The 26,380-nt window shown below is 44.7% G+C and overlaps 1 protein-coding gene across 1 annotated transcript in view; it reads right to left on the bottom strand.

Moving 5' to 3' along the window:
- Nucleotides 1–2,055: 2,055 nt before the first annotated feature.
- LOC110507499 (mitochondrial import inner membrane translocase subunit TIM50) overlaps nucleotides 2,056–26,380 on the bottom strand; it is a 30,983-nt gene continuing 6,658 nt past the window's right edge. Inside the window, exons 4-11 of the mRNA XM_036965703.1 lie at nucleotides 18,832–18,853; nucleotides 13,284–13,342; nucleotides 12,276–12,395; nucleotides 11,097–11,201; nucleotides 9,850–9,948; nucleotides 3,660–3,816; nucleotides 3,469–3,575; nucleotides 2,056–3,216 (exon numbers count right to left, since the gene is read on the bottom strand). Coding sequence (XP_036821598.1) covers nucleotides 3,118–3,216; nucleotides 3,469–3,575; nucleotides 3,660–3,816; nucleotides 9,850–9,948; nucleotides 11,097–11,201; nucleotides 12,276–12,395; nucleotides 13,284–13,342; nucleotides 18,832–18,853 — 768 coding nt within the window. The 3' untranslated portion in view covers nucleotides 2,056–3,117. The remainder of the gene's footprint in view (nucleotides 3,217–3,468; nucleotides 3,576–3,659; nucleotides 3,817–9,849; nucleotides 9,949–11,096; nucleotides 11,202–12,275; nucleotides 12,396–13,283; nucleotides 13,343–18,831; nucleotides 18,854–26,380) is intronic.

The following is a 26,380-nucleotide window of genomic DNA, read 5'->3' as shown; positions in this document are numbered from 1 at the left end:
TATTTAGCATGCGTAATGTCCATGGAAATAGCTCGTCAGAATTGTGATATTTAAAAAAAGTGAAAAGTATTTGGTCGATTTGCATCTAAAAGGTTGTGCCATTTCTTCAACCCTTATGGAACAGCTTTGGGCAAATGTTCTAGCACTTGCCACTCAAATCTCCACACGTGCCCAAATGTCCAAATGGTGTAGGAATCGTCACTTTTGCCGTGGTGTGGCGTGTGTCTCACCAGTTGTGTTTAAACTGGGAGGAGAAAAAGAGGGGAACAACCAGAAGCGGAAAGACGCACTGCGAGAACATTTGGAGTGGTGTTAATCGGTGGCAGAAGGCATAGGGCGCCTATAAATGTGAATTTGCACATTCTGTAGAGGTGTCAAGTGCAACACCATGAGCCTGAGACAGTCCGATTCCCAGGCTCTGTCGCGTGCTTGTTCACTTATAGCAGTTTAAGGTGACACTATGTCGGTTGAGTTAGGTCGCACCTATCCACGAGCAGATTTTGCTTGGTTCAAATGAAATGGCACATTGCCCTTTGCAGGCCACATGGGTAGGCCTTCTCATTTCTGACCCAACTTGTCCTAGCCTACTCAAACTATGCTGGTAATGAAAATTACCTCATTAAAGCAGACAGAAAAAAAGTAACTTTTGTCCAGATCTATGTAAATTACCTGGACCAGTGCATTGTCGTCACTTCAAATAAAAGGTGTATTTGTCACATGCTTTGTAAACAGAAACGTATGTCACTATAGTCACTTGAGCGGTAGTACTACTTTAACTATAACCAATAGGAAATAGGAAATTCAATTTAAAATATGACAATCGAATTTCGTTTTCTTCCAACCCAGTAGGCCTACTGCTGATAATTGCACTAATTATTAAGATATGCAGATGATATATTTTAACGAATTATTTAACTAAATAACCATGGTATTAAAAGAAAGATTAACTCCCACACTCATTTTCCCAAGAAAGCCTGTGGCCATTTGTATTTTGGCACGTGTGCATCTGTCTAGGTAGTGCATGGTGGTAAACCAAAAAGCCTCGACACCCCACAACTTGCATGTATTTGTGAATTGAGCCATCACATGCTCCCTTCACACCATACTCTCAAACGGTTGTATTCCAATTGGCGTTACAAAGTCACGCGTTTCTGTGAAGAAAGTCTATGCAAACGAATTATTGCGACCGCTGGGCGATTTCCTCTCTCGATGAATTTTCAATTAATGGCCCACTCCATGCGCAATGCTATTTTACAATAGGCTGCAAAGATGCATTGATAATACAATACACTTGGTTAAATGAACCTATTTTCTCCTAGTTTGTGCAAAATCAAAACAGGGATTTCAGGCTTAGTGACTTCACAAATTATGTCCAATCCCTAAAACAAATAATATTTTAAACACCTTAAAACCTAACAAATATCCCTAAGAGGATGACGTGCATTGATCGACCCTAATCAGGTATTGCTAATATTTGTGCTGGAGATCAGCTGCCTTAAACTACAAATTCCCTAGTGCCAAATACTGAAGAGGCTCAGTGTTTGTCAGGTGTTAATCGTCACAATACTTAATTTCAATGTTTGTCATTTACTAAAGTCCTACTTGAGATGCTCTGGCACATGGCCATTGACTACCTCCAGCCCATTGCCTATACCAGAACTGTAAATAGGAGTTGGTGGAGGCATACTCAGTCAGGCCTATGGCTGAAAAACAGTCGATGTCCTGGAGGAGTATCCTACCAATTTACCAGAGCCATATAGCTGTATTGAAATGTGCTGCAAACATTTCCATGACGACCTCTTCCACAAAAAAAGTCAGCTTGGAAAGGTCTTCCAGTTGTTAATGTATTAAATCTCAGATTTGATTTCGATTATATCTGCCAATGTAACAGGCGTCAGTCAGCGTGCTGCTAACAGTTGAGCTTCCTCCATTGTCCAACTGCCCCAAACAGGACTCGAACCAGTGATCCTCTGGTTCGAAACACACGTGACTTCCGTCCTTGATAACATGTAAACCGATAGAGCCATACAAAAAGTTACCTCATGGATGGCTGAAGACATTTCACCAATCTTTTATTTCATGAAACCAAGACTTGACACATTGCATTTATATTTTTATTCAGTATAGATGTCAGGGTATTTAGAGAAGATTCAACATGTTGCCATGAAAACACCGGATTGATGCTAGTTCACATTACATGTTCGGTTGTGCCAAATCACACAAGATGCTAGATTTAAGATTTTTTATTTGGGACTATGTGAATGGTTCACAAACTGAATCTCACAGAATATTCAACAAGCACATATTAAGACATCAGGATCCCCTTTTCACTTAGTATGCGTGCCACCAGCCCAATTTCACATGGCTTGCCTTGATTTGCTGAAAATGTCTCTCCCACTCATTCCTACAGCGCAAGCTCCAGCCTCTGTTGCACAAAGTCCCGTTGGCGTCAACAGCGCCTGTCCAAGCAAGGACTTCTTGTTGGTGGAGATAAGCTTAGAGTCTCAGAGTGCAACAGGTTTAATAACATTCATATCCTAAACCCTGACAAGCTTTGTCTTAGATATACATAAAAAATAAAAAAAACAAGGAAACTGTTTCACAAAGCTGATCAAACTCCATCATTCCGGAGCACCAGATCCAAGTGCATGGAGTTGCAGATAAGAGCACTGTTCTCTGGTCAGTTCCCCGTATGACCGGCCGGTGGGCAGTAGAAGTGGACGAACTAATGTGGACTGAAACGGTTTAATCAATTGTGTCTAACCACTCAGCACCATTTTGTGTACGTCAGTGCCAACAGAGGACCAACGAAAGCAGATGGTGGGGGCATGCGCCGCCTTCACCTGAGCATCTGAGATCCAGGAAGTGACTTTGCTGATGACAGAGGTACCAGAATGTTATTTTGGACCCTTGCTCCTCTCCAGCTCCCCCCATCCCCAAAGACATGCTTGTGACAGTCAAAAGTTCAGCTGATTGGATGGTCTCTCCTTGTCTCCTCCCCCACACGTCGAGAGACGCCCGCCACCCACCCCGCCGAGTGACTGCAGCCAGCCATCCTTTTGGCCGGACACTGTGGAGGGGTGGGCTGCGATTGGTGGGTGCGAGAGAGAGGGCCACTCACTGTTGTTTGGAGCGCCAGAACCGTCCAGCGATGGAGCCCAAGGAGATGCCCTGCTTCTTCGGCTGGGCCAGCTCAGCCAACCTCTGCTGCTCCTCCTCCTGTCCACACACACACACACACACACACACCAGTATCTACAGTTACATCAGTATCTAACGGACTATAGCTCTAAAGTGCTCACAAAACAGATGGATAAAAGGGCATCAAGCCATCAACAGTGACAATGTTTTTCCTACAGAAAATGTAATGTTTCTTGAGAATGAGGACACTTCTCTTGGTTGGTAATGGTAGTGTATTCGTTAGTCGTCATCCATTGCTCCTGGACTTTGGGTTTATTTGGACTGTACCTGTGCTAGCTGCGCTTGTCTGCGTTTGAAGGCCTCTACGGGGTCATCTTCCAGTGCATAGTTCTCCAGCACAGAACGCACGTCATCCACTCCACTGAGCGCAATGGCTGCCGGAGAAAAACACGAGTGAATAGCGTGTCTGGGAAGGAACAGGTTGGTTGACACTCACTCCATTGCGCACACACACTTACTCTTGAGGAAATGAGCTAGGTCGTAGAGTGTTCGGTCTTCTGAGTTGCCGTCCCACTTTGTCAGCGCCATACCGTTGAAAGGCTGCAGGCTGAAGGCTTCCCTCTTACAGTCCACCACTATCACCTTGGAGGTATCCCGGTTCAGACATGACACGTCCTACAGGGGAGGGTGGAAAAGAGTTGAGTTACAAGACTCTCTGAAGAGGAATTCATCTAAAGAATGGAGTTAAAAATGAAATCTATCCCTTTCATTGTTTAAAAAGGTAATTGTGACGATCGGTGAAACACACAAAATGCCTTGCAATCATCTTAGTTTATGCAAACCATTACATTTATTGATGCACACATACATATATACACACGCACACACACACAATGCTCCAAAAAATAAAGGGAACACTTAAACACATTGTAACTCCAAGTCAATCACACTTCTGTGAAATCAAACTGTCCACTTAGGAAGCAACACTGATTGACAATAAATTTCACATGCTGTTGTGCAAATGGAATAGACAACAGGTGGAAATTATAGGCAATTAGCAAGACACCCCCAATAAAGGAGTGGTTCTTGCAGGTGGTGACCACAGACCACTTCTCAGTTCCTATGCCTCCTGGCTGATGTTTTGGTCACTTTTGAATGCTGGCGGTGCTTTCACTCTAGTGGTAGCATGAGACGGAGTCTACAACCCACACAAGTGGCTCGGGTAGTGCAGCTCATCCAGGATGGCACATCAATGCGAGCTGTGAAGGTTTGCTGTGTCTGTCAGCGTAGTTTCCAGAGCATGGAGGCGCTACCAGGAGACAGGCCAGTACATCAGGAGACGTGGAGGAGGCCGTAGGAGGGCAACAACCCAGCAGCAGGACCGCTACCTCCGCCTTTGTGCAAGGAGGAGCAGGAGGAGCACTGCCAGAGCCCTGCAAAATGACCTCCAGCAGGCCACAAATGTGCATGTGTCTGCTCAAACGGTCAGAAACAGACTCCATGAGGGTGGTATGAGGGCCCAACGTCCACAGGTGGGGGTTGTGCTTACAGCCCAACACCGTGCAGGACGTTTGGAATTTGCCAGAGAACACCAAGATTGGCAAATTCGCCACTGGCGCCCTGTGCTCTTCACAGATGAAAGCAGGTTCACACTGAGCACGTGTGACAGACGTGACAGAGTCTGGAGAAGCCGTGGAGAACGTTCTGCTGCCTGCAACATCCTCCAGCATGACCGGTTTGGCAGTGGGGCAGTCATGGTGTGTGGTGGCATTTCTTTGGGGGGCCCCACAGCCCTCCATGTGCTCGCCAGAGGTAGCCTGACTGCCATTGGTACCGAGATGAGATCCTCAAATCCCTTGTGAGACCATATGTTGGTGCGGTTGGCCCTGGGTTCCTCCTAATGCAAGACAATGCTAGACCTCATGTGACTGGAGTGTGTCAGCAGTTCCTGCAAGAGGAAGGCATTGATGCTATGGACTGGCCCGCCTGTTCCCCAGACCTGAATCCAATTGAGCACATCATGTCTTGCTCCATCCACCAACGCCACGTTGCACCAGACTGTCCAGGAGTTGGCGGATGCTTTAGTCCAGGTCTGGGAGGAGATCCCTCAGGAAACCATCCGCCACCTCATCAGGAGCATGCCCAGGCGTTGTATGGAGGTCATACAGGCACGTGGAGGCCACACACACTACTGAGCCTCATTTTGACTTGTTTTAAGGACATTACATCAATGTTGGATCAGCCTGTAGTGTGGTTTTCCACTTTAATTTTGAGTGTGACTCCAAATCCAGACCTCCATGGGTTGATACATTTGATTTCCATTGATCATTTTTGTGCGATTTTGTTGTCAGCACATTCAACTATGTAAAGAAAAAAGTATTTAATAAGAATATTTCATTCATTCAGATCTAGGATGTTATTTTAGTGTTCCCTTGATATTTTTGAGCAGTGTATGTATGTATGTATGTATGTATGTATGTATGTATGTATGTATGTATGTATGTATATATATACACACACGTGTAGAGGGGAGAACACACACTTCCCCTGGCCTGCCCTGTGCATTGAGTCTTAGTGGTGGTCATGGGGAGCAGATGGAGAGGGACGCAGAGTTCTCCTTATCACTGTCACCTGGACCCCCCCCCCCCCCCCCCCCCCCCTTTACTTAATTTCCTGCAATTCGAAACGTTAACGTAGAGATAATGTAGCAGTTTTAATGTAGCAGCCCTCCAAGACCATTTCTGAGACAGGGCCCAATCGCCAAGAGAATACGTGTGTGTGTGTACATTGACGGATGTGCATTTCTACATTAGCCTAGGTGCAGTAATGAGTTTGGGAGTGATGAATTGATGTCTGTCCTTACAGAGTTGGTCAGCCTATATGATGGCTTATTATTTCAGTTAGATTAAATACAGTATGTGTTTGGCAGACGTGTAGTTGAGTTGGCCGTGGGATGCCTACAGTGCTTCAGAAAGTATTCATACCCCTTGACTTACACCACATTTTGTCTTGCGCCCTACATTCTGAAAGCATGAAAGAGAGTCTCACCCATCTAAAAACAAAATACCCCATAATGACAAAGTAAAAACATGTTTAGACATTTTTGCAAATGCCTTGAAAATGAAATAGAGAAATCTAATTTACAGAACTATTCACACCCCTTTGCTACGATACTCCAAATTGAGCAAATGCTATTGTTTGTACATGATTTAGAATGAAACACCAGTCTATATAAGGTCCCACAGTTGAAAGTGCATGTCAGAGCAGAAACTACACCATGAAGTCCAAGGAACTGTCTGTAGATAGAGAGATTTGTGATGAGACATAAATCTGGGGAACAAGTTCTAGTGTCGAAAGAGCACAGTGGTCTCCATCATTGGGGGGGGGGGAAATAAATAATTTTCTGCAGCAGGTACTGGGAGACTGGTAAGGATAGCGGGAACAATGAATGGAGACAAATGCAGGCAAATTCTTGATGAGGACCTGCTTCAGAATGCAAACAGACAGGGGCAAAGATTTGTTCCAACAGGACAATGACTCTAGGCACACAGCCAATGTAACGCTGGAATGGCTTTAGAACAAGAATGTGAAAGTCCTCGAGTGGCCCAGACTTGAATCCCATTGAAATTCTGTGGAAAGACTAAGATTGATGTTCACAGCCATTCCCCATCTACCTTAACAGAGCTTGAGAAAATCCCCAAATCCAGATGGGTATGTCGATCAGTTTTGCACAAGACTGAAAGCTGTGATCACTGTCAATAAGTGCTTCTTCAAATTATTGACTAAGGGCTGTGAATATTTGTTAACACTTAAAACCTAGCCATGTCATAATTAAGCAATAAGGCTAGAGGGGGTGTGGTATATGGTCAATATACCACAGCTAAGAGCTGTTCTTATGCGCAACGCAGAGTGCCTGGATACATTCTTAGCCGTGGTATATTGGCCACATTCCACCAACCCCCAAGGTGCCTTATTGCTATTATAAACTGGTTATCAACGTAATTAGAGCAGTAAAGATGAAATGTTGTTTCAAACCAGTGGTATACGGTCTGATATACAGTTTATAATAGGTCATAATAGCTGACCTAACACGGTCATGACACATATTTAGACCTGTGACATATTGCGTTATTTTATAGCTGGAAACTTATGTAGGTGTATAATCAGCCATTAATTAACTGATGTCATACATGCACCTACTCTAATGCTCTGTTGCTGATGACTGGGAAGAATGCCGGAGCAGATTTCAGGAGCAGGACAAGACACCATCTTTTTGACTGACATCTTGGCCATGTTCTGTTTTAATCTCCACCCGGCACAGCCAGAAGAGGACTGGCCACTCCTCATAGCCTGGTTTCTCTCTAGGTTTCTTCCTAGGTTTTTGCCTTTCTAGGGAGTTTTTCCTAGCCACTGTGCTTCTACACCTGCATTGCTTGCTGTTTGGTGTTTTAGGCTGGGTTTCTGTACAGCACTTTGAGATATCAGCTGATGTACGAAGGGCTATATAAATAAATTTGATTTATGTGATAGGCCTATCTGGCTTATATGATGGCGATAATACAATGACACTGTGAAGAAGTTTTTTAAAATATGGAAAAAAATTACTAAAGAATTCATTACTACAATAAAATGATTTAACAAATGAAAGGAAACTTCTTGTCAGGGAAAAAATACATTTTGAATAAATATGTCACAACAGGTGAAAATACATGGATCGCGTCACCACACGTAACGGCACCAGACGTCACCACACGTAACGGCGCCAAGCGTCACCACACGTAACGGCGCCAAGCGTCACCACACGTAACGGCGCCAGGTGAAGTGCTAATGAATACTTATGTAAATTAGACATCTGTATTCCATTTTCAATAAATATCTAAAAACATGTTTTCACTTTGTCATTATGGAGTATTGTGTGTAGAAATCATTTTGAATTCAGGCTGTAAAACATTTGGAATAAGTCGAGGGGTATGAACACTTTCTAAAGGCACGGTAGGGCTCCGGTTTCACAAGGCAGCAGTGTGCTCCTAACAAAGCAACAGGCTGCGAGCCGGAGTAGGAATGTGTCCAACCCACACACACACAAGTTTGGTGAGCAGGTAAACAAACACAGTGCACTAGTATGACTACTTCAAATCTGACACTCCCATGGAGAATGAAACAACTTCAACTGAAAAGAAACAAAAGTAACACTGATCTCTGACACGCAAAATTTGGTGGAGCACTCGGTCTTGTTCAACTCCACCCAGTCGGTCCACCTGTGGCAGACGGTCGTGCCCTCCACTAACTGCCCTATGTCTTCGGGGGGGGGGGGGTCAAAGCTAGGCCACATCTCACCCTCAAATTTGGACTTGTCGTCAACATCAATGGCTGATTCTACCACAGCCTGGTTCTAATCACAGTTAATTAGACAGACCAGACGATAACGTGTCGTCGTCAGATCGGCCCGCTCATTTTATTGACACCTCACATCTGTGGATCCACATTGTTTAAAAATAGTTTGGGGGGGGAGAAACACCATCGAAATTCACCATTGGACAGACGCCTGAGGTCTCGGGGGACTCGGCTCTATTCAGACCTCCCATTCTCTCGCTCCCTCACTCCCTTTCTGCCTCCCGGTTGCTTTTCAGCGGGCCAGATGGAAGGCGAGGGAGGGGAGACAGAGGGGAGGGGGGTGAAGAGACAGAGATGGGCAGAAAGTCACCAACGGTAGGGGAGGAGGACAGGAGACACGTGAATTCAGGCGAGTGCACAGAAGGAGAGGAAGATCCTGTATGTAACGTTAGACTCAGGATGACTAATCGCCAAATAAACACATTCAAGCTCTGTATAGCAGGGGGTAGCAGGTTACCCTCATCAACTATTCATGTTTCCCGATGAATATGAGTTTTAGTAGTGAGTGATTAACATGGAAAGAACTGACCTCCATGAATAATACACAGCCATGCATCTTCACCGAGAAGGTATACCTACCTATACCCCGCTACGCCGGGACCATAACCACACATTACTACCAGGCCAAATTAGTTTCCCATGCATTACAAAAGCACTCCATTGAAACATGGTGATGTAGGCTAGGTATGTTAGTTACAGTCAGCCCTGATACAGCTCGTAATATACAGCCATTTAAGATGCCAGGCGACATGATTAAAGCAACAGTATCCAGCTTATACAGTTTTGCCTTAGAGGTTCTCTCGAATGACAAGTTAGTTTAGCAGAGTTGACACTATTGTACTTCAGTCATGCATGTAGACGGACTCCGGCTGTTGGAGAGGGGGGGGGCGGGGCATAAGGTTATTGAGGTTCAAAAGGGTTGGGAGGGGGGGGGGGGGGGGTACGGCACCATTGGGTCACAGTGGAGAGGGGCGCACCAGGGGTTCTATGCTTGGGGGCTTGGCCCAGGAGGAGCGTGGTTGAAAAGGAGCACACTAACTTGAGTCTTAAACTCAACTCATGTCTTAGAAAACAGAGACCGAGAGAGAGAGAGCATACACACAGGTATATCCAAAATAAATGACAAACAGGGCATTTGTCTACATTTTATGGCTTTTACACAACATGACATGTCTTTGTTTTAAATTCAGATACATGGAGGACATTCAATTCACGGAATTCTGTGTTATTGGAGGCTTCCGCAGTGTACATAAAAACAACAGTACACACACACACACGCACAGTGGCGGAAGGTCAGCCTGACAACTTGTTTACCTTGACGTGATGTCCCTCCATGTAACGCGTGGCGTCTCTGAAGAGGCGGTACATGACAAAGCCCTGGGGGTCGATGCTGTCAATCAGAGGGTACGCCGTCTGGTGAGAGAGAACCCACATCACAACGTCACACAGCGTTGACACGCGAGATGCTTCTGCATATGCATGACGGCCATCGGTTACATGGCTAGAGTTGGGCTGAGGATAGTGACAGACCTAGGATGGTGTCGTCAGGTTCTAGTTCCCTGGCTGCTGCTCATAAAAATCGCACTTCAAAATCTAAAAGAGACAGCTTCTCTTAGAACTACATGGCTTAGTCAGCACTACCGCAGTGGGCAGGGGGAGAATACATGTGCCAATGTGAAGCCTAGGAAACCTTGGTGGGTTAATGATCCATACTCCGTAGGGCAATCTGCAGCTAGCGGAGGTACAGACCAGGCTTCAGTTTGACTTGGCACAGTCACTGCTGCAGGTCACAACACTAAGGCTGACCTTCACCCAGAGAAAACAAAACAGTCCCTAAACAAGGAACCAATTAGACCCAGAGCGGAGCATGGCTCATTTGCATAGAAAATGTTGGCATAAATAAAAGGGGTATTTGCAGCCCAAAAGGCATACCGTTCTGAGCCCGCCTGTTGGCCAAGACGTATGTAATTAGGACAAACAGGGGCGAGACATATTGGTGCCAAAACAACAAAAACAGTCAAACTCAACAACACTAGGGATGTTGTTTGATATCAAGAATCGTCAACAGTGCTAGTTTGGAGTGACAAAACACCTTTTTGTTTCGGGGGTGGGTCATTGTCCATTAGAACAAAAGGTCTACAGGGGAGACCTGTAGGGGGAGGTGACAGGTGCAGTGTGCGTTCACAAACGAGCTAAGCTACACCAGGCGGTAAAAGCAGCCCTGATTGGCTGTGGCAGAGGGAGGCTGCGGCAGGTGACTGTTAGGTGAGGCAGGCAGGTCTGTGCCTTAACCAATCCAAAATGCTTCATGTGGCATGTGACTTATTTCAGCAGTTAATGTGTTATGTTGCAACACCTATAGATTTGCAATGTTGATTGCCACAAGAGGTACAGAAAGATGGGTGGGTTATTTATGGAAAATTCCATCTCAAAGAAGAGCATTCGTAAAACGTAGGACTGCAAAGTTGTACTTGAAACCATCACGGTACAATAATGGCGTGACAAGATCTTGCAAGTTATCATTGGCCCACGCCAGAAAAGCGTTCAGTCATGTCACTCACCATGCCTGTTTCAGCAGTGAAGATGACTATCTCGTAGAGAGGGGCTAGCTGCTGGAACAGGTAGTCGATGCCTGGCCTCTTCTTGAAGCGCCAGCCTGTAGCCAGCTGTGGGGAGGACGGGAGAACAAACCAGTTTGCCTCACCTGCTTAAAGACATACTAACAACTCCCAACAGCAATGGGATACATTCCTTATAGATAGAACACTCACTGAAAGCTATCCACAAAAATAGTCAGTGAATAATCCATTTCAAATCATCAGTTTATTATATTTAGGGTAACATTTTAATTTTTTCGACAGACACTATTCAATCCACATAAATGCACACAACCAGTGAATGATTCATTAGTCTGTCAGGTTATAAAGTGGTATATTTACAGGCATACATTTAGCTTTTTCGACAGCCTAAACGGAGCAGTTTATGGCAGATGAAGCCTTTGGACGACCTCCTGGGTGCAGGCCTGTGTTAACACAAAAAGCCACTGGTCTTTTCTTCAGAAATCAAAGGCTCTGCGTGCAGGGCCGCCAGGCGGCTGTCTGCTGAGGGCAGGTGTCGGGTTACGGCCGTGCCCCACCTGTCTGGCACTCGTAGGGGGAGTGGGCATGGAGACCACTCAGGTAAGGGGGAGTAGGGAGGGTCTCAGGTAGAGGGCCAGGTGGAAGGTGGTGTTAGAGTAAGGGTCGGGACAGGCTCTGAGGGGGCCAGGTGGAGGGTGATGTTAGAGTAAGAGTCGGGACAGGCTCTGAGGGGGCCAGGTGGAGGGTGATGTTAGAGTAAGAGTCGGGACAGGCTCTGAGGGGGCCAGGTGGAGGGTGATGTTAGAGTAAGGGTTGGGACAGGCTCTGAGAGGGCCAGGTGGAAGCCACAGGTAATGTGTGAGGAGATAGCGGAGGTAGACTAGTGGTGGGCCCCCAGCGACCCACAGGCCAGATGGCCACCCCGCCACACAGAGGAACGGGGGGGGGGCTTGAGGTAAAAGCCTAAGTAAACAAATAAAAACAAGTCTACTTATGAATGATAAATGTACCATCCAACCCCAGGAATGAAACAATTAAATGTTTCAGCTTGTGTTCAAGGCTGTACTGAGAGAAGGCATCCAGGTCACCCAGCCAGGGCCTGGTGCCAGGATTTAAGGTTGTGGGTGAGGTGGTGTTGGGGAGGAAAGGGGTGGTACGTACCGACCACTCAGGGTGCAGCAGGACGTCTGTGAGCTCCAGGACCAGGGTGTAGGGAGGCTGGTAGTAGGGCTCCCTCAGGGGGTCAGGAAGCAGCTTGGGGCTCGTGGGCTCAATGATCATCTGGGGACACACAGACATGACATCACACAACTATACAATAACAATGCTGCGGTGAGAAGAGCAAGAGGCACATCAGAACTATGTGGGTCAATTGACAACAGCCAAGCTCTATTACATTTTTTTCTCTCTCAAGTATGCCATTTGTATTTTGTGGTGAACGAGGCCTATCCCTTTAACACTTCAGCTCATTCATTAGATGTTTTTCCTCTCCCGGCTCACCGTAGTAAAATTGGAGGAGACTGTATTTGGCTGCTTATGTGGGAATGCAGGAGCATTAGAGCTTCCTTAGTTTGTTTGCTGGCCTCATCACCGCAAACCCCATAAAGCCATAATCCTGTAAGAACCAGCTGCAAGAGGGAAATGGGACGCGTGGAAGAGAGAACTGACATGTTCAGGAGACCCAAGGGCAGGGAGGACGAGGGGGGGAGGTGTGTTGTCGAGATACAGGGAGGAAAGGGTGTGCGTGCATGTGTATCCACACACACACGGAGACCGGGGGCTGTTCACGCTCCATTGAAGAGATCAAAGACCTACGAGGGAGATGGATTTGTGTGTATGTGTGGACAGGGGTCTAACGGAACAGCAGCTGCAGGCTAATGCAGAGGCGCCTTCCTGCTCGAAGCGGTGTGGCTGCACCTGCCTCTGCTTCAGTAAAGACAGACAGATAAGAGACCTAACATGGCTCTCAGTCTCACCAAGTATAAATATCCCAAACCAGCGGTTAACCCAGGAGTTTAATGGACAAGGACCTTCTATTCTACCTCCCTGAAAGAAACACCCCCAGGCCTCGGAGGAAAAGGCTGACTTGAGTGGAACAATCCATTGATCAGGCTAGTGGGAGTGTCAGAAACCGTTTCTTCTGTTTTGTGTTTATTTATCATCACCCACCTGTCTGTAATCTTGGAAATACTTGAACGTCCTTCTCAACTGTTGGATAACCGGGGTGTCTGTAAGAGAGATAAAATGTCAGCTGTAAACATTGTGGAGTGAACATAATTTCTCAACACACCATACTCAAGACGGAACACTTAGTGTACGTGGACCAAAACTCCCCTTGGGCTATTATTTTGACAATTTTCTACATTATAGAATAATAATGAAGACATCCAAACTATGAAATAACATAGTACACAAAAAAGTTATCAAAATATATTTTATATTTGAGATTCTTCAAAGTAGCCAACCTTTGCCTTGACAACAGCTTGGCATTTCTCAACCAGCTTCACGAGGTATGCTTTTTCTTGAAGATGTTCCCACATATGCTGAGCACTTGTTGGCTGCTTTTCCTTCACTCTGCGGTCCAACTCTTCCCAAGCCATCTCAATTGGGTTGAGGTCTGTGATTATTATTATTTGACCATGCTGGTCATTTATGAACATTTGAACATCTTGGCCATGTTCTGTTATAATCTCCACCCGGCACAGCCAGAAGAGGACTGGCCACCCCACATAGCCTGGTTCCTCTCTAGGTTTCTTCCTAGGTTTTGGCCTTTCTAGGGAGTTTTTCCTAGCCACTGTGCTTCTACACCTGCATTGCTTGCTGTTTGGTGTTTTAGGCTGGGTTTCTGTACAGCACTGCAATATCAGCTGATGTACGAAGGGCTATATAAATACATTTGATGTGATTTGAGGTCAGGTGATTGTGGAGGCCAGGGCATCTGATGCAGCACTCCATCACTCTCCTTCTTGGTCAAATAGCCCTTACACAGCCTGGAGGTGTGTTGGGTCATTGTCCTGATAGTCCCACTAAGCACAAACCAGGTGGGATGGCATATCGCTGCAGAATGCTGTGGCAACCATACTGGTTAAGTGTGCCTTGAATTCTAAATAAATCACTGACAGCGTCACAAGCAAAGCACCCCACAACTCCTCCATGCTTCACGGTGGGAACCACACATGCGGAGATCATCCGTTCACCTACTCTGCATCGCACAAAGATACAGCGGTTCGAGCCAAAAATCTCAAATTTGGACTCATCAGACCAAAGGACAGATTCCCACCGCTCTAATGTCCATTGCCATGCGTTTCTTGGCCCAAGCAGGTCTCTTCTTATTGGGGTCCTTTAGTAGTTTTTTCTTTTTGGCAATTCAACCACAAAGGCCTGATTCACACAGTCTCCTCTAAACAATTGATGTTGAGATGTTTCTGTTACTTGAACAATGTAAAGCATTTATTTGGGATGCAATTTCTGGAGGCTTGTGACTAATGAACTGATCCTCTGCAGCAGAGGTAACTCTGGGTCTTCCTATCCCGTGGCAGTTCTCATGTTTCATCTTTGCGCTTGATGGTTGTTGCAACTGCACTTGAAGAAACTTTCAAAGTTCTTGAAATTTTCCTTATTGACTGACCTTCATGTCTTAAAAGTAATGGACTAATTTATCTTGCTTATTTGAGCTGCTCGTGCCATAACATGGACTTGGTCTTTTACCAAACAGGCCCATCTTATGTATACCACCCTACCATGTCACAACACAACTGATTGGCTCAAACACATTAAGGAGAGTCCACAAATTAACCTTTAAGAAGGCACACCTGTTAATTGAAATGCATTCCATTTGACTACCTCATGAAGCTGGTTGAGAGAATGCCAAGAGTGTGCAAAGCTATCAAGGCAAAGAGGGGCTACTTTGAAGAATCTCAAATATATTTTCATTTGTTTAACACTTTTTGGGTTACTACATGATTCTGTGTGTGTCATTTCATAGTTTTGATGTCTTCACTAATATTCTACAATGTAGAAAATAGTAAAAAACAAAACAAAAAACAACCCTGGAATGAGTAGGTGTGTCCAAACTCTTGACTGACTCAAGCCAACTCTGGTGGTGGTAGAATGTACACAGCTGCAGTCCTAACAAATGACAATTTACAATAAAAAAAAGGGGCAATCAGCAGTTGCTACATACAAAGAACAAAAATAAAAACGCAACATGTAAAGTGTTGGTTCCATGTTTCAAGAGCTGAAAATAAAAGATCCCAGAAATGTTCCATATGCACAAAAACCTTATTTCTCTCAAACGTTGTGCCCAAATTTGTTTACATCCCTGTCAACAGGAGAAATGCCAAGCTAATCCATTTACCTGACTAGTGTGGCATATCAGAAAATGTCAAACACGACATGGTTAATACTATGTTTTGAGGCTAATTTGAATAGCATGAATGGTTAGTCCTTGCATCCATAGCTGAATTTGAGTGGTTACATTTATCCAGCCCCATCTCTTAGCAGACTCCCTGGTTTGTTAAAAAGCTTTGTTTCTATGGCTGATTTCCGTTTTAAGACTGCAGCATCGGGGACTGCAGCATTGGTCCCAACAAATAACATCTCAGTAAATTCATGGCAAATGCTACCACTCAGCTAAAGCATGCAGCCGCCAGGTGACTCTGGTGTGTGAAGTCATTTGGGACAGAGAGGGAGTGAGAAACCTGGAATAGGTCTCTATGAGCCTATAGTGTCCGGCCTACCTGCAGCCACAGTGTGTTTAACCAGTCAGGCCCCTCTGTAACAGCAGGCCTGGGAGTGGGTGACCTGGTTAAACACCCCCCCCCCCCCTTCCTTTTTTATCTGGCCTGGGAGGTACATACTCTTCCAGAGAGTGTGGGACTGTGACCGACCACGTTGACAAACCTCTCCCATGGGAGCGCCAAGCCAGGCTGGGTATCGTTACACCCCCTCGCAGAGGGACGGGGGTTGCAGAGGCATGTGTATGCATACGAGTATGTGTGCGCAAATGTGGAATATGGCTAAGGGGGATAGCAGTGGAGGGATGAGATTGAAAGGAGGATGACAGGAAAAGGATGACGAGGAGATTAATATTTGTCAGCCAGGCCACAGTGGGTCCTCCAATGATGAGTGAGGTGGGGAAGCTACCTCCATTTTCTCCATTGGTAACTGTTGGCTGTCATTATGACTGATCAAACTCAGTCTCATCAAAAGCAAAACCCCCATTATAGCAAAAACAAAGCAGTCCGTTTCCACAGTTTGGACCGATATTGACTGAAAGGAAGGCCAGAAAAGTAGGCTTTAACAAGCAGCAACACTCTGGTCAGGCAGCCTCGTCCGAACCTTGTTTGCCAGTGTAATAGGCTGTTGCTCTCGGGAGAGATGACAATTTAAACAGGGGAGAAGTAGGGAGGGACGAAGGGAGGAAAGGAGGAAGAGCGAGAAAGATCGATGGCCGGGCCTCCGGACATAACAAAGGCCTCCTTTAATCCTCGACTGGGGTGGCATATGCTCCGCTAGTTTGCTTAAGGCCATTATTACTCAATTGCCTTTCTTCTCCCCAGTTTCTTTTTTTTTTTGGGGGGGGGGGGGGGGGGCTCTTGCTTTTGGCTCGCGCTGTCAATCGCTTCTTTCTTGGGCCGTGACAAACGGTTGTCCGGCCTCGCTCTTTGCAGTGGGGGTAAGGGGTGTGGGGGCAGGAGGCAGGAGGCCACTCTGTTAGAATACCCAGCTTAGGGACACAGGCTGTTGGTTGGGTCAGTAGGTACAGGAGGCAGGCTGGGTTGGTTAGTTTGTTTGGAGCCCTGGTGGTCTTTATCCTCCTTGGGGCTTTACGTCTCTGTCACAGAGCGAGCAAACATGGAGGTCGTACAGAACCGCCCCTCAACTCACAGCCAAACACGCTCTGAGGATTCTAGCTGTGGGATACTAACTGGGACACAGAGGGTGAATCGATCTGATAAAATGGACAGGAAGAGATGACGTCTTCCAAGTCATGAAATGACTCTGAAAAGTACAAGTCAGTGAGTTAAGCCTAATAATAGTGCTTGAAGATTAAAGCAATAAATTTTTTCCCCTCCCCCTAAACATCTGGTGTGTGTACTGATTGATTGCATACTGCATCAAGACCGTTTCTTAGATCCACAGTACACATTAGGAGAAAGCAACACCTTCCAACCTCGGTGAGTATTTTGAAAGCAGTCCTGCATGTCACACACCACAGTGTGGCCTCAACAGGGTGCTTTTTGGGGAGCTCATCACAGTCACAGCGTCCAACGCTCCTCCTCAGCAAAATGCCGGTGCTCTGAATACCATCACTTGCCATGGCGACACGGGTCTCATAAGCACGTCTGTTTGCAGGCCAGACCTCAATGCCCCAGGTCCCCGAGGACCCATCCAGTGGAGGCATCCAGGCTGCGCTGCCCCCCCCATCCCCTTCACTTGCCTTCTACAAATTGGGTTGGAGGGACACGTGGGCAGGAATGCTCCCTCTACACTCCTCTGGGGGCTCCTCCTCAGGCCTTCATTAGGGGTATTGAACGCTGTGGGTGCATTTGGGCTGGCCAATAACAGCAGCTGTAGCAGCACTCTGGGCACTAAGGTAATAGAGACGCAGCAACGTTCCCAGATAGACAGACGTAGTGGACTTTGGGGAGCGTGACATCGTGAGGAATTAAGTAATTATTTGTATAACATTGCTACGCGTTTAAAGAGGAGACTTCCCCATGTCCTTTCAGATTTTTAGAAAGGGCCGCAGCTGTCCCAGGCATTAGCATAGCTTTGAAGCAGGGAGGGAGGCACCTCGCGACTCATGACCCCTGCTTTACCCTCCTGTAATTTCAATAGCATAGCCAGTCCTATCAAAATGCTACACATTCCCTCTCAGCTCCACACTGGCCAAACGTGCACTCAGAATGAAAAAACCAACAGACAGACATTGAGGACTACTAATCTATTGGGGCAACCAACGGGTTGTAACAACTTAAACATTTACAAAAATGGAGAGAAACACAATGTCATTTCCATTTTCCTTTGTGTCGGTCTTGTCATGAGACCCTTTCCACCAGGTTGTCAGCCTGGCAGTTTATAGGGATGACTGAGGGGAATATGGAGGGGTACAGGGTGGTAGTCACACACAAAGGGGGGTGGTTGGCATTGCCTGTGCATTGGGTGTGGGACCCCTGCAAGGTGGCATTTCTCAGTGGGTTTGATCGCTCATACAACCCCTTTCCTGCCCGCAATCCTAGGCTGACAGCAGAAAAGGCAAGTTAGAGGGGAGGGGGGGCCTCATCTGAACCACTGTCAATGAATGGGTGGAGGGTGTTGTGAACGTTGTATGGATATGTTGGGTATTAGATTGTTAGAGGTCAAGCAAACAGCCCACAAGCTCTCTCAATTTTTTATAGACAAATCTAATGGAACTGTAAACAGGGCTAAGACTTCGCAAGTTAACCACCAACAGCTGTCTGAGCTTTGTTATTCCATGTTTATGTAGCCTTTACCTTTACTTCAGCTATAAAACACAACTGATGTAATGTGAGATCCTTTTATAGCCCAGGAGCAGATGTTGGAACACAGGTGTGCCAAAAGCCTCAGACACCAAAATAAAAACACTGATCTCGAAGCTAACTAAACTTTGAGAAAAGAAAACCTCTCCAAAACACCTTATGGATTAGACTGAATACCACAGGTGGCGTCAGTCATTGGGGAAACAACTCACCATTGTCAAACTGATCTGGAATCTGAAAGAGAAGACCGAAGGAGGAAAGTGAGAAACGTTCCACTTCACACACACACTTGCGTGATTGCCAGGTATGTGTCAATCAGATGGTACTGTTGACAGAAAAACTCTTGACATGATTTACAATATATGGCAAACGCATAAGGTACATAACATGACATTTTGTGGTTGTGTTGACGTTCAAACGTCAGTGTCAGACAATTCGGCGGGGTCCAAACAGCCACAACACCTCTCAAATACTACAGAATATTCCTTTATTGAAGTTGATAGCCATCCAGGCTAGTTAGCATTTAATCTCTCCTATGCATCTAAACCAGGGGTAGGCTATAGATTCAGACACGGGTCGATTTTTGTCAGCAAAAAAATGGCCAGGGGGTCAGAAAATAATACATTCGTACACTGCAAGCCCAAAATGAGATTTTGTATCTGTAAATAAACAATTTCATACCTTGATCACATTGAGACAAGATCACATCTTTTTTTGTGGGGATACTTGGGAACAGTTTTCCTCAAATAAACTTGTTTTTAGTTGAATTCCTGCTGATTTGACAGGCCCCAAATCACTTGTGGACCGGTTTTGGCCCAGGGGCAGACTGATCGAAACTGAACAGAAAATCTGTACCAATGCTTCAAAGTCTTAACAGTTCTTTAGACAGGGACTAAGGTACCAAAGTTTAAAAAAATAAAAATAAAAAAAAAGATCCATTTTCTCCTTGAGAGCACAGACACCAAGACCGTCCAAACCACTCATGTTCTACTCTCCACCTGGACAGCCCAGCATGTGTGTATAGTGTGTAATAATATCCAGTATATTGAACCGGGGCGCTGCTGCATGTCTCTGTGCGTTATGTGCAGTCATGCCAATGTGTAGCCCTCCCCCTGGCCCCTCCCTCGTGGTGACACTTTCAGCAGCGCTCAACACAAGCCCACCAATTACCAGACAAATTAAATCTCCCAGCTGATGAATATTCAGCTGCATCTGCCACCTGGGGGTCTGCCTGCCTGCCCGGCGAGAGAGAACCAGCCGGGGGGCCACCACATGCTGCACGCTGGGGCCACCACATGGGAACAGAGGTTGTGGGCTGGAGTTGTTTTATCCCCCTTCTCAACACCCCTTCCTCCCTAACAAGGCTGCCCTGAGGGGGTTGCAGTAGTTGGAGACAGACTACACAACTACGCCCCCTGCTGCCTGTGCATGGTTATAAGGAGTTTCCCTTATATAATGTACATCATTTGATCACTAACACTGTACATGATTTAGATAAGCAGTTATCTATAGCAACTTATTTCCCAATTATATTACATTCGATTCATTTTATAATGTGCCAGATAAACCTGTATATTAGGGCAAAGGTAAGGTGATGGGCCAATGGGGAGAAAGGTACACAGCCACAGACTCAGCCTAGAGTGCCCTCTTGTGGCTGTGTAAGGAGAATGAGGCTGGGAAAACATCCTTTTCACTTGTCCTACAGAGGTCAACAGTCTATGCAAACGGCGTCGACGGAGGTTTGTTTGCATTGCGTGGCAAAAATTCAGCCTCACAAATGTATGTATAACTACGTAGCGGGCCATGCAAACGAACCTCTGTTGGCTCCGTTTGCGTAGACTGTGTGGAGCCCAAGAGATTCTTTGCTGGCAGCCAACCTTGGAATTTAAAGCACTCAGACTAGACATCTCAGTCAGAGATAAGCTTAGGAAAGGCAGGCAAATGACTGAGTCGTATCAACTAGAGGTCGACCGATTATGATTTTTCAACGCCGATACCGATTGGAGGACCAAAAAGGCTGATACCGATTCAAATCGGCCGATTTAAAAAAATTAAAAAACATTTTAAATGTATTTTTAATAATGATAATTACAACAATACTGAATTAACTTATTATAATACATCAATAAAATAATTTAGCCTCAAGTAGATAATGAAACATGTTCAATTTGGTTTAAATACGGCAAAAACAGTGTTGGAGAAGAACGTAAAAGTGCAATATGTGCTATGTAAGAAAGCTAACATTTCAGTTCCTTGCTCAGAACATGAGAACATATGAAAACTGGTGGTTCCTTTTAACATGAGTCTTCAATATTCCCAGGTAAGAAGTTTTAGGTTGTAGTTATTATAGGACTATTTCCCTTTATACCATTTGTATTTCATTAACCTTTGACTATTGGATGTTCTTATAGGCACTTTAGTATTGCCAGTGTAACAGTATAGCTTCCTCGCTCCTCCCTGGGATCGAACAAGCAAGACAACGACCACAGCCACCAGATCGAAGCAGCGTTACCCATGCAGAGCAAGGGAAACAACCACCCCGAGGCTCAGAGCGAGTGAAGTTTGAAACGCTATTAGCGTGCGCTAACTAGCCAGCCATTTCACTTCGGTCACACCAGCCTCATCTCAGGAGTTGATAGGTTTGAAGTCATAAACAGCGCAATGCTTGACGCACAAGGAAGAGCTGCTGGCAAAACGCACGAAAGTGCTGTTTGAATGAATGTTTACACGCCTGCTTCTGCCTACCACCGCTCAGTCAGATACTTAGATACTTGTATGCTCAGTCAGATTATATGCAACACAGGACACGCTAGATAATATCTAGTAATATCATCAACCATGTGTAGTTAACTAGTGATTATGATTGTTTTTTTATAATATAAGTTTAATGCTAGCTAGCAACTTACCTTGGCTTACTGTATTTGCGTAACAGGCAGTCTCCTTGTGGAGTGCAACGAGAGAGGCAGGTCGTTATTGCGTTAGACTAGTTAACTGTAAGGTTGCAAGATTGGATCCCTCGAGCTGACAAGGTGAAAATCTGTCTTTCTACCCCTGAACGAGACAGTTAACCCACCGTTCCTTGGCCGTCATTGAAAATAAGAATGTGTTCTTAACTGACTTGCCTAGGTAAATAAAAGGTGTAAAAAAATAAATAAATAAAAAAAATAGGAAAATCGGCACCCCAAAATACCGATTTCCGATTATTATGAAAACTTGAAATTGGCCATTCCGATTAATCGGTCGACCTCTAGTATCAACTCCTATGTCAGTAATGTCTAGTACATTGTGTCCAGCTTCTCCACCTTCCTTTCCAAAACCAATAGTGTAACGTATGCTAAAGCTAGTCGGGGTTGGAGTCAGTTCAGTACATTAGTTTAAATTCATAAACAAATCATTATCAATGACCTGACCTTATTGCCATGCCCTGTCCCCGATTTTATAATTAATGGAACTAGCCATGAATATCATGCACTCTCAAAAAGAGCTACCAGTTGGAGTGCAAAGTTTGCATACACCTTAGCCAAATACATTTAAACTCCGTTTTTCACAATTCCTGACATTCAATCTTCATAAAAATTCCCCGTCTTAGGTCAGATAGGATCAACACTTTATTTTAAGAATGTGAAATGTCAGAATAATATAAATAATTATTTATTTCAGATTTTATTTCTCTCCTCACATTCCCAGTGGGTCAGGAGTTTACATACACTCAATTAGTATTTGGTAGCATTGCCTTTAAATTGTTTACCTTGGGTCAAATGTTTCTGGTAGTCTTCCACAAGCTTCCCACAATAAGTAGGGTGAATTTTGGCCTATTCCTCCTGACAGAGCTGGTGTAACTGAATCAGATTTGTAGGCCTCCTTGCACACGCTTTTTCAGTTCTGCCCACAAATATTCTATATGATTGAGGTCAGGGCTTTGTAATGGCCACTCCAATACCTTGACTTTTTTGTCCTTAAGCCATTTTGCCACAACTTTGGAAGTATGCTTGGGGTCATTGTCCATTTGGAAGACCCATTTGCGACCAAGCTTTAACTTCCTGACTGATGTCTTGAGATGTTGCTTCAATATATCCACATAATTTTCCTGCCTCATAATGCCATCTATTTTGTGACATGTACCAGTCCCTCCTGCAGCAAAGCACCTCCACAACATGATGCTGCTACCCCCAAGCTTCAGTTGGGATGTGTTCTTCAGCTTGCAAGCCTCCCGCTTTTCCCTCCAAACATAAAGATGGACATTATGGCCAAACAGTTATTTTTGTTTCATTAGACCAGAGGACATTTCTCCAAAAAGTACGATCTTTGTCCCCATGTGCAGTTGAAAACTGTTTGGAAATTGCTCCCAAGGATGAACCAGACTTGTGGAGTTCTACCATTTCTTTCTGAGGTCTTGGCTGATCTCCCCATGATGTCAAGCAAAGAGGCACGGAGTTTGAAGGTAGGCCTTGAAATACATCCACAGATACACCGCCAAATGACTCAAATGATGTCAATTAGCCTAACAGAAGCTTCAAAGCCTTGACATTTTCTGGAATTTTCCGAGCTGTTAACTTCTTTGGGACAGGGGGCAGTATTTTCAAGTCCGGATGAAATGCATGCCCAAATTCAACTGCCTGCTACTCATCCCCAGAAGATAAAATATGTAGATTTGGATAGAAAACACACTGAAGTTTCTAAAACTGTTTGAATCATGTCTGAGTATAACATAACTTATTTAGCAGGCGAAACCCAGAGGACAAACCATTCAGATTTTATTTTTTGACGTCACTCTTTTCAATTAGTTTTCATTGGGAATCCAGATTTCTAAGGGACCTTCTTGCAGTTCCTACTGCTTCCACTGGATGTCAGTCTTTAGAAATTGGTAGAGGTTATTCCTTTGTGTCATGAAAAAGTAGCACTGTTCAGAATGAGTGTAACTTGAAGTTTACTGTTAGATAGAGGCGCGTGACCAGAAAGCTAGCTACAGTTTGTTTTCCTCCTGTATTTAACACAGATCATCCCGTTTTGACGTGAAAAAATACCTAAAGTTGTATTACAAAAGTAGTTTGAAATGTTTTGGCAAAGTTTACAGGTAACTTTTGAGATATTTTGTAGTCACGTTGCGCAAGTTGGAACCAGTGTTTTTCTGAACCAAACTTGCCAAATAAATTGAAATTTCGAATATATAAATCGACGGAATTAATCGAACAAAAGGACCATTTGTGATGTTTATGGGACATATTGGAGTGCCAACAAGGTAAGACATTAATTATATTTTTATTTCTGCGTTTTGTGTCGCACCTGCAGGGTTGAAATATGCTTCTCGCTTTGTTTACTGGGGTGCTATCCTCAGATAATAGCATTGTTTGCTTTCGCCAAAAGTGTGTGATTTCATGAAGTTCAAGTTAGATTTTTATAGTAATTTATTTGAATTTGGCTAGAATGTTGCTAGAACATAAATATTCCTTGCCTCTGCTCTGACTAGAGCATGTCTGGCCCATTAAAGCATCGCTTAAGAACCACTTCTAACACAGAGCAGTGAATTAACTCAGAAAAGACTTGGGTTTGCCAAATTGGACTTTCAGAGGAGGTTGACATTGTACGAGATGTGCGAGTGCTCATTTAGGGGCATTTCACACCTCGTTACAACACTGAGGCAGAGGCCCAGGAGACTGGGAGCAGGCCATGTTCCCGAAACAGCAACAGGATGGTCATGGGAACTCACAAAACATCAGGAAGTGGCCACTCAAAGCTCTGAGATGAAAATAGTTCAAATCAAATGCTATTGGTCACATGCGCCGAATACAGCAGGTGAAGACCTTACCGTGAAATGCTTACTTACACACCCTTAAGCAACAATGCAGTTTTAAAAAAATGACTAGAGTTTACAATATGAGACCATAGACCCTCACAGCAACAAACTGGTAAGGAGCATTATAAGAGATGGTGCTTGAGCTAGTGAAAGGAATGAGAATTGGTCGTCACCAATGTTCCCTCTAAGCTGCTTGCAGCTCCCCAGGACTGCCTGCGCAGAGAAGTACGAGATTGAACTTCACTCATTGTCATATATGGATCTGGGTCATTCTTTGTTTACAGCATGAGCGGTCGTGAGTAGATGCGCTTGTTTTGAGATCAAAGCGAAAGCTGCATGTTGCCAAGTACGCACATTTGTTCATATCCTTCACTAGTTAGTGAGTTAATAGCCAAGTTATAGATAATTGGTAGTCAGCAATGGGGAAGTGATAGCTTCCTACAAGAGCGCAAGACCTGTCAGGTAAAGAGATAGGCTTGAATAAGAAGTTAGCATAAATTCTGTGATTCTCTAATAAATGGTATAGGAATAATAATGCATTTCATTTTGTCGTGGTTTCTTGAATCAAACAAAATTTTGTCACCCCCTTGTCTGAAGGACAAGTGGATAAAACAGGTTAATGTCAAGCCCTGCATGTTTCTTTTCTTCCAAAATTCTCATGGAATGTAGGCTTACATTGAACACCACTCATTTGCAGCTACTGTAGGCTGAATGATAAAACAGCTATTTCCATGTCAAGATGTTATTGAATGCATTTTCCCCATAGTTTTCTTTTTTAATGGTAGGCCACTCCGGTATGATCAAATAGGGGCGGCAGGTAGCCTAGCGGTTAGAGCGTTGGGCCAGTAACCGAAAGGTTGCTGGATCGAATCCCCGACAAGGTAAAAATCTGCCATTCGGCCCCTGAACAAGGCAGTTATTAACCCACTGTTCCCCGGTAGGCCGTCACTGTGCACAGAATTTTCACAACATTCAAGTTTGCGCTCAGCGGACCTGAAAAAAATGTATCCGTTTTGGAAATCCAGCAGAAACTAGTCCAACCCCGAGGGCAGTGGTCACCAACCTTTTGAGTCAAGATCACTTTTGCAGTCAAAAAGCAAGCAGAGATCTATCGCTCAGAATTTTTTTTTAAACTTAAAAAGAACATTAACCTACTAAAAAGAGTTCTGTAGGAATGGAGGGTTGTGCAGAAGGCCTAATATATTATTCACAGCATATTGGCTACATGCCTGGCCTACCAATATTGTTCTTCTCAGACCACATTATATTTCAAAACTCAAGCTTTGATAACAAAATAGATCAGTTGGTGTAGCACTTGCGAGGCACAGCTGCAAGTGCTGTAATAAATTAAAAATGTGCTTTTTTATTTTACAGGACTGATGGTACCTGCATCTGATGATTAAGGTGATTTCAAGACAACTGGGAACTCTGGAGAAAGACAAAACGAGGTCAAATCATGACAGTGACCTTCAGTCACAGTCCCTGCTCTCTTCCTCCATCTTTGAGACTGACCAGAAGGCCAAACCTGAAGGCCAAACTCAAGTCGCACTGCATCTTCCTCACGCACAAATAAAAGTTGTTCCCATGACCTGAGAAAGTGAAATATTCCTTGATATTAAAATAGACACGAAAAGCTCCTAATAATAAAAACGCAGATACACTTGGCTACTCAGTCATTGTATCTGCAGAAGCAAATGGAAGTAGGGAGAAGCGCTTTTAAGCTTTGTAATATTGTTGAACAAAAACCGTGTTGACAGCGCTGAATAAATACTTAAGTCTCTCTCTGGTCATGGTTTTAAAAGTTATGAAATCTCACTTAGCCAAGTATGCTGTGGCCGAGGAAGCTGTAGGAACGGCGATTTGAGCGATCCGATTTGCTGGTTGGAAATGGGAACACTGCCTACAGGGCTTCTGAATCAAGTGCACCTACCGCCAACAGCGCAATAGGAATAATACATTTTTAAAAA

The sequence above is a fragment of the Oncorhynchus mykiss genome, chromosome 27 (genome assembly GCF_013265735.2).
Source record: "Oncorhynchus mykiss isolate Arlee chromosome 27, USDA_OmykA_1.1, whole genome shotgun sequence".
Classification (NCBI taxonomy): domain Eukaryota; kingdom Metazoa; phylum Chordata; class Actinopteri; order Salmoniformes; family Salmonidae; genus Oncorhynchus; species Oncorhynchus mykiss.
Note: the sequence above shows the minus strand (reverse complement) of the source record. Positions and strands in the feature narration are given on the sequence as shown.